At 40.2% G+C, this 12,873-nt stretch overlaps 1 protein-coding gene across 1 annotated transcript in view; it reads left to right on the top strand.

Moving 5' to 3' along the window:
* Positions 1-381: 381 nt before the first annotated feature.
* LOC144493230 (E3 ubiquitin-protein ligase MARCHF1-like) overlaps positions 382-12,873 on the top strand; it is a 274,906-nt gene continuing 262,414 nt past the window's right edge. Inside the window, exon 1 of the mRNA XM_078212094.1 lies at positions 382-533. Coding sequence (XP_078068220.1) covers positions 465-533 — 69 coding nt within the window. The 5' untranslated portion in view covers positions 382-464. The remainder of the gene's footprint in view (positions 534-12,873) is intronic.

Genomic DNA, 12,873 nt, shown 5'->3' with positions numbered 1-12,873 from the left:
TTCTGAGTCTCAAAGATAGACATCCAGACAGAAGTAATTGAAAACAGTTGGATTATTTTGTTCTATTGGCCTGCTGCTCTCTTATTTGTCTGTCAGCCTCTTGTCTCTGCCTCCGTAGCAAGAAAGTCCTTCAGGTCAAGGCCCTTTTTTTTAAAGAAAGGGTATGTCTCAAACAGCCTTTAACAACCTGCTTTAATGCTCCAAATGACTCGTACACTTACAGGGAGGGCAAGCAGACTTTCATCTTGTTTCATGAATTATGCACATTGGTTGCCTGTGTGCTCAATCAGACCAAAGTAATCCAGCCTCTCCTTTGCCTGCCCTGCCCCCGCCACAGAGCATTATTCTTAGTGACCTCTCTTTTCCTAACTTCCCTGGGAAACAGATGTGAGGGCAAAGCTATGGCTGCAGGAGGATATTAAGCTAAAAGGTGAACAAAAAAGATGCGCCTGTGAGACAGGCTCATGAAGGCTGAAAGTGAATGCAGCAATGTGCTGTCAGGTGGAAGTGCAGCATTGGAGATATGTGTTCAGGTAACCTAGTTTGTTATTTTATGTTCTGTTCTGCCCAAAGCTTGCCCAGGGAGATAAATGGCAAAGATATTTGTATTCTACAGACTGTAACCTGTGTGTTAAGTCAAGCTCTCTATGTGTTCTGCATCTAGTTATCCTGCACTGTTTAAAAAGCTGTTAGGTTGTTTAGGGGGACAGTGAAGAGATAAAAAAAAGTGATGGGGAAACATTTTCTTTGTAGAGGAGCCTGATAGCCGTCACAATGATGTCATATGCAAATGATGCTTTGATGTAATTTATGTTTTCTGCAGTTTTTTATGAAGAATAGTGCGCTTCACATGAGCTGAGATGTATTGGATTATAGTAAAGGCTCAAGTTATCAGCCAGCTTGGGTTTGAAAATTTACAATAACTGAATCATCATACATTAAAAGCTGATGTTTTAATCTCACTTGTGTTAAGATATTAGTAGACAAAATTCATGCTGCAAGATTAGTGATGTTCTGTGAAGTTAATTTTATATATAAAAACTGCTTTCTTGTCATTCAAAGTGCGTTAGTGTTCCGTTATCCTTTGTAAAATATATCAATTTAACTGATTCTGCTTTTTATACTGCACTTATCCATGTAGATATTTTACAAGAATAAAAAATGTAATATTGAATTCCTATAAAAATTAGAGGTATTAAGAATTTTGGGGGTAAAAAAGGGACTGTTTTCAGTTAGCTGCTGTTTTGGTGAATGGAGAAAGCCACTTGTAATGTATAATACAGTGTGCTATATGAATGGGTCAAACAGTAAGTCACTAGCTCCATAAACATGAAGGTATTGTGTGCTGTTGTTTCGGGCTTTAATACCTAGTTCCTTGGATTATAAAATTAACTGGAATCGGTCTGTTTATCATTCAGTCAATGTGATCTGGAAGTTAATTAGAAAATTTCTGAAAACTGCCAATCAATTTGTCCTTCAAAAATATTGATGTTAAGTGGCTCTCTGTACATTCATATCATGAAGATAGGTGATTCATCAGCAGGTTTTGTTTGTGACAGATATTTGTCAATTTTTTGTGTATCAAAGACATTGAGAGGCTCCAGAAAATCATTGTTTCAGGATTTGTCAATAAGAGCAGACATTTATACTGACTTAACACATCTGTCAAAAAGTCTCAAAGTGCTTGTGATATGAATCACTTTAAATGCAGTGGCTGCTGTTCTAGGGGCAAATATTTGAAAAGGTGACTACTTTTTGCAGTTTATTGATGGGATTCTGTCTATCTGATTTTTTAAAATACCATTGTTAAAAACCTCATGTAAATAGAGCCTTGGAGTGCTACTTTGACCAGCAAGGCCTTCCATATCAGCAGTTGGCAAAATGGACACAGTTAATAATTTGACAGAGCTTGATTGTGGTATTTGCTCACTTGCTGAAATGCAGCTACTTTACTCAGATATTTTACTGTATTTTAAATGAATTTATTCTGAGACTTGAACGATTCATTCCATGTTTTAGTTGGTGATGTGAAAACAGTCTACTTAGATTTGCGTGCTGAAATCATCATAACTTCATCGAACACTTATTATTGCTGTTTATGTGCAAGTGTCAAAATGTATTTGGCTTCTGTGGCTATTATTTATTGTGTAAAATATTACCTTATGAACTTCTGTAACAATTAACTATAATCTAGTAAGCTATTGGTAAAGCTCTTTAGATTCAGCCATTGTCAAACTCTTAGGGAAAAGTAAATAGGGATTCACATTAAAAAATTAAACAGACCTTACCTTGATAATTTCTTCTGTCCAAAAACACGAGAAATGCCTGTTTTTATTGTAGGTTAATTACTCACTATAGGAAAGGAGAGCAAATTATTTTGAAATGAATAATTCCTGTGAGTTTTGTTAATGGTGCTGAAAAAGTAGAGCAAATCACAATGCATTTAAGATGATCCTTTAACGAATCTCAAATAGTTAACCCACAGATATACAACATTCTCTTCAATACAATTTATGAAGTTTTGGAGAATAGTTGCATGGCAAATATTTGGGACCAGGGTCTGGACATGCTGGTAAGCTCAGTCACAGTCGTGTGAAAATAATTCCAGTGGATGGCTCCCAAATATGCGAAAGAGCCAAAATGGGTGGCAAAATAAGTCACTGTAAAAGTCAGTGGGAAGTCAATTAGTCATGGAACTTGGTGGAAAGTACAGAAGTTGTTGAATACCATATTACTGCAAACCAGCAGGACATAACATACATGAACTTCAAGGGAGCAAGTCATTAAAGATGAGTAAAACATATTGAGAGAGACAAATGTTAACAAGAAAGCATCAAGTGAAGGATCAAAAATTTAAATAACAGTATTTCGTAAATTATATTATGGGGACGGTGTCAGAGGACTGAAGGATTGCAAATGTTACATCTCTGTTCAACAAAGAACAGGGGGATGACACCGATAACTATAGGTCAGCCAGCCTATCGTCAGTGGTAGGGAAAACTTTTAGAGACAATTATCTGTTTGAAAAATGAATTGTCACTTTTAATGGAGAACAAATGGAACAATAAATGACAGCCAGCATGGATTGGTTAAAGACAAATCATGTTTGACAAACTTGATTGAGCTTCTTGAAGAAATAACAGAGGGGTGATAAGGGCAGTGTGGTCAATGTTGTACACATTGACTTTGATTAGGTATCACTTGTTAGCAAAATTGAAGCCCATGAGTTTAAAGGGCAAGTGGCTACATTGATTGCATAATTAGTTAAGCGACAAAGCAGAGAGCAATGGTGAACAGTTGCATTTCAATGGTATCTCCCTGGATGAATCTACTTTAGTGATTCGGACTAGAAAAATAACTATGTTTATGGCTGAATGATAGTCAGAAATGTTGTAAACATTGAGGAGGATAGTAGGAGACTTCAGGACAACACAGACTGGTGAAATGCGGAGCCACATGAAGTATAAATAACATGGAGAAGTGTAAAGTGGTGCACATTGTGCTTTGTACCTCAGGGAATCTGCAGAAATGACTCTCACCAGGTTATGTGTATACTTTTAAAATGTCTGCTTTCCCATGCTTGCTTTCAGTTTCTCTGTAACTACATCCACAGGCTTGACTCACAGCACAATGAACAGTCATCACACAGTCAATCAAACACTGAATAATTGAATGCACTTTGGAAGGAAGAATGTGAAGAGACAATATAGTTAAATGTACATTTTTAAAGAGGGTGCAGGAACAGAGACTTGAGGGTTCACTTACACAAATATTTAAAGGTGGCATAACAAGTGATATGTTAAATAAAAACAAATGACTTTACAGATTGAGGCATGGAGAACAAAACCAAGAAAGTTGTAGATCGTTGGTAGAGACCCAGCTGGAGTATTGTGTTTAATTCTTGGAACTACACTACTTTCTAGGAAAAATGTCCAGGTCTTGCAAAGGAAACAGGGAATTTGACTAGATTGGTATGAGGGATAAGAGACTTTAGTTAGATGCAGAGAGTAGATTGTTCTTCTTTTGAGTAGAGAGGTGAAGCGGTGGGGGGGGGGGGGGGATTTAGTACATCTGCTTAACATTGAGGGGTTTTGATAGAGAAATTATTTTTACTCATGGGGGAATAATTAACCAACAGATGCAGATTTGGAGTAATTGCTATAAGAATCGGAGACTATGAGAATTTGCTTGAAGTTATTATGTGGAATGGCCTGCCTGAGAGGGCATAGAGCTGCCCGAGCTCTGACAAAGAGTCATCCAGACTCAAAATGTTAGCTTTGTTCTCTCTCCACAGATGCTGTCAGACCTGCTGAGATTTTCCAGCATTTTCTGTTTTTGTTCCAGATCCAGCATCCGCAAAAATTTGTTTTTATTTATCTGACAGGGTGATGGAAACAGATACAGTAGTTATTTTGAAAGATAATTTATTAAAAGGGTAAAAAATTTGCAGGGCTAAGAGAAATATGCAGGGGTGTGGGGCTATTTGGATCACTGTCAAAGAGTCAGCATAGGCCAGATGACATCCTTTTATGTTATATGAGTTTATGGAGAGAATTTCATCTCAAAAATAGATAGGTTTAGTTTGAGCATGAGGTTAAAAAGCAGAAATCGGAAACAAGGATCCAATCTACCTACTTAGAATCATAAAATCCCTACAGTGCAGAAGAGGCCATTCAGCCTATCAAGTCTGCACTGACTCTCTGACAGGTTGTTTTACCCAGGAGCTCTCTCCCACCCTATTCCCATAATCCCACACATTTACCATGGCTAATCCATCTAAACGACACATTTTAGGACATAAAGGGGCATTTTATTTTACCATCACCAATCCACCTAACCCGCACATCTTTGGACTATGGGAAGAAACTGGAGCACCTGGAGGAAACCCAGGCAGACACTGGGATAACGTGCAGACCCCCCACAGACAATTACTCAAGGCCAGCATTGAACCCAGGTCCCTGGCACTGTGAGGCAGCAGTGCTAACCTTTGTACTTCTGGTTATAAAGGAGACAGGATAAGAGACTGAACAATCCACTCACAGGAGGCAAGTTGGTACTTAAATACTTTAATGAGCTGCATAACTTCATTAAGCAGTGATTCTATTGCTAACCACAGTTGGTGGCGTTTCCCCTACCTCGGGAAACTTGATAGGCGAAAAGAGACTAAAAGGGATGAAGCCCCTTCTGCTTAGCTGTGGCTTTATTACTAACAATTTGTCTGCCTGTCAATTAGAACTTAGAAATAACATGTAAAGCAGTTTTTGGGAAACCTATAGTTCAAGGTTTACAATCTCAAAGCTGCTCCTGAGTCTAGCTCTGCTCCTGCCCTGCCTTTGAGCAGATATCTAGCAGGATGAATTTCATTCATGACGGGAAAGAACATGGAGAAAAGTAAGGAGCTTTCAAGGGCCAAATCAACTAGTTTTAATCTTTACTGCTATTATGTTCAAGGACTTGCTTGGGCTGGCAATTCACAATACTTAGCTCCACCCACAATTCCTCAGATAATGAAGCAAATATGTCCATGTGCAACAAGACCTGGTGACATCCAGGTTATTCAAAAAGGAATGTCTGGAAGATAGTGGGGGGAGAGAGTGATGGGGGTGGATTTTAACTCCAAAGAATAGTTGAAGTTGTGTTGGGTGAGTTGTTAAAATGCTAAATAAAATCTCAAACCCAACCAGCCTCAAACCCTTTCTGGAGGAGGACTGGTTTCTTGTTTCCCACCAAGCTAACTTTTTACTATGCAGTGTGATTGGACACTCCTTCAACTCCAACAATCCCCTACATTTGAAATCTCCATGATCAGCGATCCTCTGATTTCTCTCCGGTCTCCCCCACAACAAGCTCCTGATCAAAATCACACTATGCCAATGCCTATCTCGAGTGGCAGAAAACCTACTTACAACCTTTCCTGTCTGACATGGTGATAAGGACTTCCAGGTGCCCTAGCCAGAAGTCCAGATGAATGAAACTCAGCACCACAATAAGAGTTGCAACCAAGGAGCTGTCTGGGTTACTGAACAAAGGGGGTTACTGAACAAAGGAGGCAACTGAAAATTAAAACTTTAAATGTAATTTCACAGTTGTCCAAGGGAGCATCATTGGCATCCCTGGTACATGAACAACACAACCCCTCCAAACGGTGGACCTATACCAGATTTTCCAGTTATGTAGAGGAAATAGCAAACACAGAGATGCCAGGTGAGACACTTGCCCCTGCCTCCTGCATGCAGGAGGAAGTGCCTACCCATTCATTTAGATTTTCAGGGAAAGCATCAAGAGTAATTTCAGGTTTATTCCATTTTGTACTTCCAAAATTGGAAGCATGGGAGTTTCTGGTCAGTAGTAACCCCCCCTGGGGGCCTTGATGGGAGATTTATGTTAATGCTAATCAAACAGTAAAGGAAGGCAGTTAGCTCCCTCACATTTATTGATTCTTTTTCTCTTGTACTTTGGGGAATCAATGTTGCTTGTCACTTATGAAATCTTGGGGATCAAGGGATATGGGGATTAGGTGGGAAAATTAAGTTTATGTCAAGGATCAGCCATGATCTTATTGAATGGCAGGGCAGTATCTTATGTTCAAATATTATCAGCCCAAGCTTGGATGTCATCAGGTCTTGTTGTTCATGGACATATTTGCTTCATTATCTGAGGAATTGTGGATGGAGCTAAGTATTGTGAATGTTCATTTCAGACATTATGATGGAAGAAAGAGCATTGATGAAGTAACTGAATATGATTGAGCCAAAGATACTACTCTGAGGAGCACTTGCAGTTATATCTTGAGGCTGAAAGGATTAAATTTTAAAAACAGAACCATTATCCTTAGATCCAGCCATTGGAGTTTGCACCTGATCCCCATTTTTTTCAGTTTTAGAAAGATTGGTCATAGCAATAACCTTTATTGCGACTAATAGTTCATGGTAGATAGCTTGTCACTACAGAACTTTGCCAGTCAGTTGGCAGACCTCAGTCACAACTCTCATTATCAGCCTGACTTTGACATGCATTACACCTATGCCATACCCAAGAAGATGTCCCTATTTTACTATATTTGCTTCCTGTATTCGCTGCTAAGCTGTGCATTCTGCTTCATGCACCAATTGTTGTGTTGCCTTCCTCTGATGTGGTTAGTCCATCAATATCCAGGCTTGCACGGACAAGTGGCAAGTAACATTCATGCCACACAAGTGCCAGCAATGACCAACAAGAGAGAATCTTAACTATTGCCTGCTGATATTCAATGGCATCTCTGAATCCTTCACTATCAACATTCTGGAGGTTACCATTGACCAGTAACTGAACTGGGCTAGTCATATAAATTCTGTCACTACCGCAGCAATGATGTGGAGTTGGACTGGGGTAAACACAGTAAGAAGTTTAACAACACCAGGTTAAAGTCCAATAGATTTATTTGGTAGCAAAAGCCACACAAGCTTTCGGAGCCTCAAGCCCCTTCTTCAGGTGAGTGGGAATTCTGTTCACAAACAGGGCATATAAGGACACAAACTCAATTTACAGCTTGATTAGCTGTTAGTATTCGCATTCCAACCATTATTCATGTAAATTGAGTCTGTGTCTTTATAAGTTCTGTTTGTGAACAGAATTCCCACTCACCTGAAGAAGAGGCTTAAGGCTCTGAAAGCTTGTGTGGCTTTTGCTACCAAATAAACCTATTGGACTTTAACCTGGTGTTGTTAAACTTCTTACTACCACAGCAAGTCAGAGGCTGGGAATCCTGCGGCAAGTAACTCACTTCCTGACTCCCCAAAGACTGTCTACCATCTACAAGGCACAAGCCAGGAGTCTGATGGACTATTCTCCACTTGCCTGGATAAGTGCAGCACCAATAATACTGAAGAAGCTTGACTCCATCCAGAACAAAGCAGTCCACTTGATTGGCACCCCACCCACAAACATTCACTTCCTCCACCACCGACATACATTGGCAGCAGTATATACTGTCAATAAGATGCACAGCAAAATCTCACCAAAACTCGTTAGACAGTACCTTGCAAAACCAAGTCCAGTACCATCTAGAACGACTAGGGAGCGGATACATTGGAACACCATCACCTGAAAGTTCTTCTCCAAGTCACGCACCCTGACTTGGAAATATATCGTCATTTACTGTTGCTGGGTTAAAATCCTGGAGCTCCCTCCCTAACAGCGCTGTGGATATACCTCCACCTCAGAGACTGCAGCAATTCAAGAAGGCACCTCACCACCACCTTCTCAAGGACAATTAAGATGGGCAATAAATGCTGGCCTAGTCAGTGATGCACAAATTGCATGAAATAATTAATAAAAAGATCTTCAGAACCATTGCTGTCAAATAGCAACCTCCTCTGTATTACAGAATTCACAAAAGAAAACCCTGATGCAATGATGCTTTAAAATCTGCTCATTTGTTGAATTCACTATAAGGACAGTGACACTATGAATGTTACATGTTTCATCATCAATGATGTGAAAAACATGGACACTTGCAAAAATCAAACAATCTCTCTTTTCATGAATGTTCATTGACTAATCTTCAGAATGGTTTGAATTCTCAGATTAGGGCTAAACACTGAAAAATAATCAATTTGTGTTTTCTGCGTTTTTTTATTCTTATTTACTTTGCTAAACTTACAGAGAATGGAAAATATGGAGCTTCCATATGAGCAGGGAAAAATAGTTGCTAATAATGTGAGCTCTCTAATGACAAGGTTTTGCTGAATTTCCTAATTACTGAGATGTGTAATCACAGAAAATAAGAGTACTTAATGAGCTAACATTAAACCACAAAGAGTCACCTGAGAGCATCAATTAGTCATGTGTTCACTTTGAAATGTTTGTTGCACAAATGTAGGTCAGTTGACAAATGAATATGAGTGAATGGAGTTTAATTTTCAACCCTCAACAATTAACAGTCTTTACTTTTGATATCTGGGCAACAGCTTTTTTAATAGATGCAAAAGTAAAGAAAGGCCCAAAAGATAATTAAGTGCCATCTGTTCTTGTGAAGTGCCTCCGATTTTCAGTGTGGATAAAGCTGTAGGGTTCTTCCTTTGTACATTAGCTGTAACGGGTTAACCTTCAGCTCAGCATGGCTGGGTTAAGCTCAGCATGGCAAGAGCGAGTGCGCTTTCAGCTTTGGCAGACAAAATATATTCAAGATTTTCCAATGAGTTTTCTAGTCATCTCAATTTTGAAATCAAGTTTTAATGGTGGTTGAGTTGCATTTCTGTGAATTGTTGCCTTCTACTAAATTTAAAATGGAACCAAGCACAGGATGGGTGATAGGGGAATGAAGAGGGTATGAGTCAGATCCTGGTATGAATTCTGATGTGCATGTCCAAAGTAGCTTTGACAGACGGGGGGAAAGGCACTTTTCTTTTTCTCGCCTTCTGTCCATCAGCAGAGGGGTTTTTAATTTATGTAATAGGCTGTGGCATGTTTCCCCAAACTTTCTGTTTATGAAGTTAATTTTAAAGTGATTCACAGCAAACTCTTTTTAGGGTTAAATCAGAGTATTATTTATTCATACATTCAAACCTGGGAGATGGTCATTGTAATTTGACATACATACACAAGAAAGAGATAGGAAAGAAATTAGTTTTACAAACAGGAATAACTTAAAAATAAGCTAAAGATACGAATATTGACTTGCATGAATGTTAGTGAGGGTTCCTTCACATTGGTCCCGTTATTTAAGAAGGGTAGCAAGGATAATCGAGGGATTGAGTTTAGGAGTCGGGAGATAATGCTGCAGCTTTATAGGACCCTGGTTAGACCCCACTTGGAGTACTGCGCGCAGTTCTGGTCACCTCATTACAGGAAAGATGTTGAAGCCATTGAAAGGGTGCAGAGGAGATTTACAAGGATGTTGCCTGGATTGGGGGGCATGCCTTATGAGGATAGGTTGAGGGAGCTTGGTCTCTTCTCCCTGGAGAGACGAAGGATGAGAGGTGACCTGATAGAGGTTTACAAGATGTTGAGGGGTCTGGATAGGGTGGACTCTCAGAGGCTATTTCCAAGGGCTGAAATGGTTGCTACGAGAGGACACAGGTTTAAGGTGCTGGGGGGTAGGTACAGGGGGGATGTCAGGGGTAAGTTTTTCACTCAGAGGGTGGTGGGTGAGTGGAATCGGCTGACGTCGGTGGTGGTGGAGGCAAACTCGTTGGGGTCTTTTAAGAGACTTCTGGATGAGTACATGGGATTTAATGGGATTGAGGGCTATAGATAGGCCTAGAGGTGGGGATGTGATCGGCGCAACTTGTGGGCCGAAGGGCCTGTTTGTGCTGTGGCTTTCTATGTTCTATGTTCTATGATAACCCGGATAATTATAGGCCAGTGAGCTTGATGTCCGTGTAAGGGAAATTGTTGGAGAAGATTCTTAGAGATAGGATCTATACACATTTAGAACTGAATAGTCTCATTAGCGATAGACAACATGGTTTTGTACGAGGGAGGTCATGCCTTACAAATTTGGTTGAGTTTTTTGAGGAGGTGACAAAAATGATTGACGAGGGAAGGGCCGTGGATTTTCCATGGATTTTAGTAAAGCATTTGACAAGGTCCCTCATGGCAGGCTGGTGCAAAAGGTTAAATCTCACAGGATAAAAGGTGAGCTAGCTAGATGGGTGGAGAACTGGCTTAGCCATAGAAGACAGAGGGTAGCAGTGGAGGGGCCTGGAATGCACTACCAAGCAAGGTGATTGAGGCAGACACGCTAGGATCATTTTGCACTAGCCTGCCATGAGGGACCTTGTCAAATGCTTTACTAAAATCCATGTAAAATGGATCAAAGGTGAACTAGCTAGATGGGTACAGAACTGGCTTGGCCATAGAAGACAGAGGGTAGCAGTGGAGGAGTCTTTTTCAGATTGGAGGTCTGTGACTAGTGGTGTTCTGCAGGGCTCTGTACTGGGACCTCTGCTGTTTGTGATATATAAAAATGATTTGGAAGAAGATGTAGCTGGTCTGATTAGTAAGTTTGCGGATGACACAAAAATTGCTGGCGTTGCGGATAGTGATGAACATTGTCAGAGGATACAGCAGGATATAGATAGGCTGGAAAATTGGGCGGAGAAATGGCAGATGGAATTTAATCCAGACAAATGTGAAGTGATGCATTTTGGTAGATCTAATGCAGGGGGGAGCTATACAATAAATAGCAGAACCATCAGAAGTGTAGACACACAGAGGGATCTGGGTGTGCAAGTCCACAGATCCTTAAAGGTGGCAGCACAGGTGGAAAAGGTGGTGAAGAAGGTATATGGCATGCTTGCCTTCATTTGATGGAGCATAGAGTATAAAAGTTGGCATATGATGTTGCAGTTATATAGAAAGTTGGTTAGGCCACATTTGGAATACTGCATCCAGTTCTGGTCGCCAAACTACCAGAAGGACATGGAGGCTTTGGAGAGAGTGCAGAAAAGGTTTACCAGGATGTTGCCTGGTATGGAGGGTATTAGCTATGAGGTGAGATTGAGTAAACTAGGGTTGTTCTCCCTGGAAAGATGGAGGTTGAGGGGCGACCTAATAGAAGTTTATAAAATTATGATAGGGTGAACAGTTGGAAGTTTTCTCCCAGGTCAGAAATGACAAACACAAGGGGTCACAAGTTCAAGGTAAGGGGGGCATGGTTCAATACAGATATGCGGGAGACGTATTTTACACAGAGGGTGGTGGGGGCCTGGAATGCACTACCAAGCAAGGTGGTTGAGGCAGACACGCTGGGATCATTTAAGACTTATCTGGATAGCCACATGAACAGACTGGGAATAGAGGGATACAAACGGATGGTCTAGTTAGGAACACATGATTGGTGCAGGCTTGGAGGGCCGAAGGGCCTGTTCCTGTGCTGTATTGTTCTTTTTTCTTTGGAGTTCATGTGAGTTCAGCTGGCTGAAAGCAGGAGTTACCGAATTTCTTTAAAGTTGGTGAAAGTGCAACAAGATGAGGAAGGTTTGTTCTTTAGACAATGGCAGGAATCTTCCAGAGAACCAAGCTTCAAGGATGTTTAGACTTGAGGCAGATTTTGTTGTCAGCCTGATGTTCTACTTATTATTGACAGGCTGGATGTTAAACAACAGATTGCTCTGTGAATCCAGGAATGTAACGTTAAAACTTTCTCAAAAGCCAAAGGAGCTTGGATCATATGGTTCATCAATATTACTCATATTGATGAGTCAGTTTCTATGATTCTATGGTAGAGCAGGTTCGACAAGCTGAATGGCCTAGTCCTGTTCCAAAATTTTCTATGCAGTCAAAATCCATTGTTCACCTAAGGAAATTGTTATTAATGCCTCCACAGATATAACAATTGCTTTCTCTTTGTTAGAAGTCTAGGCTAGGGAAAAAGAGCATCTGCTGCTCCCTTGTTTCATTGATTATAATGGGCCCACATAATGATGGGTGTGAGATTCCGCAAGAATGAGTGTTGAGCAATTACTTTTGAAAGTTTCCTGAACTGTAGCCAATTTGCAAATCATGTGTCCTATCGCAGCCATGATCTTTGGTCCTGCAAAGTTCATTTTTAAATTAGCAGACAGTAAGTTTTGATTTAAACAGTCTATGGATCTCTTTAATATCTCATGGACATGATGCGACAAAAAAGTTTAGCTTTCTGCTTCACATTTTAGAAATTTCCAGTCCTGCTAAAACACAAACCCAATGGCATGTTGCTTTTTATTAATCTGAAATGTTCAGGAAAATTCTCCAATCGCGCTCATCCCACCATCCCAGTTAAGGTTAGAGAATTCAGGCTTTTACATTTGGTGTAAGGTTAAATTGAATCCACCGGGCCAGATTTTCACTACCAAGACAGATAGTTCAAGACAGAAAATCTTCCGACTCAGCAAAATGTGTTGGTTTAAA

Source organism: Mustelus asterias, chromosome 1 (genome assembly GCF_964213995.1).
Source record: "Mustelus asterias chromosome 1, sMusAst1.hap1.1, whole genome shotgun sequence".
Classification (NCBI taxonomy): Eukaryota; Metazoa; Chordata; class Chondrichthyes; order Carcharhiniformes; family Triakidae; genus Mustelus; species Mustelus asterias.
This window is presented reverse-complemented; position numbering and strand designations above follow the sequence as displayed.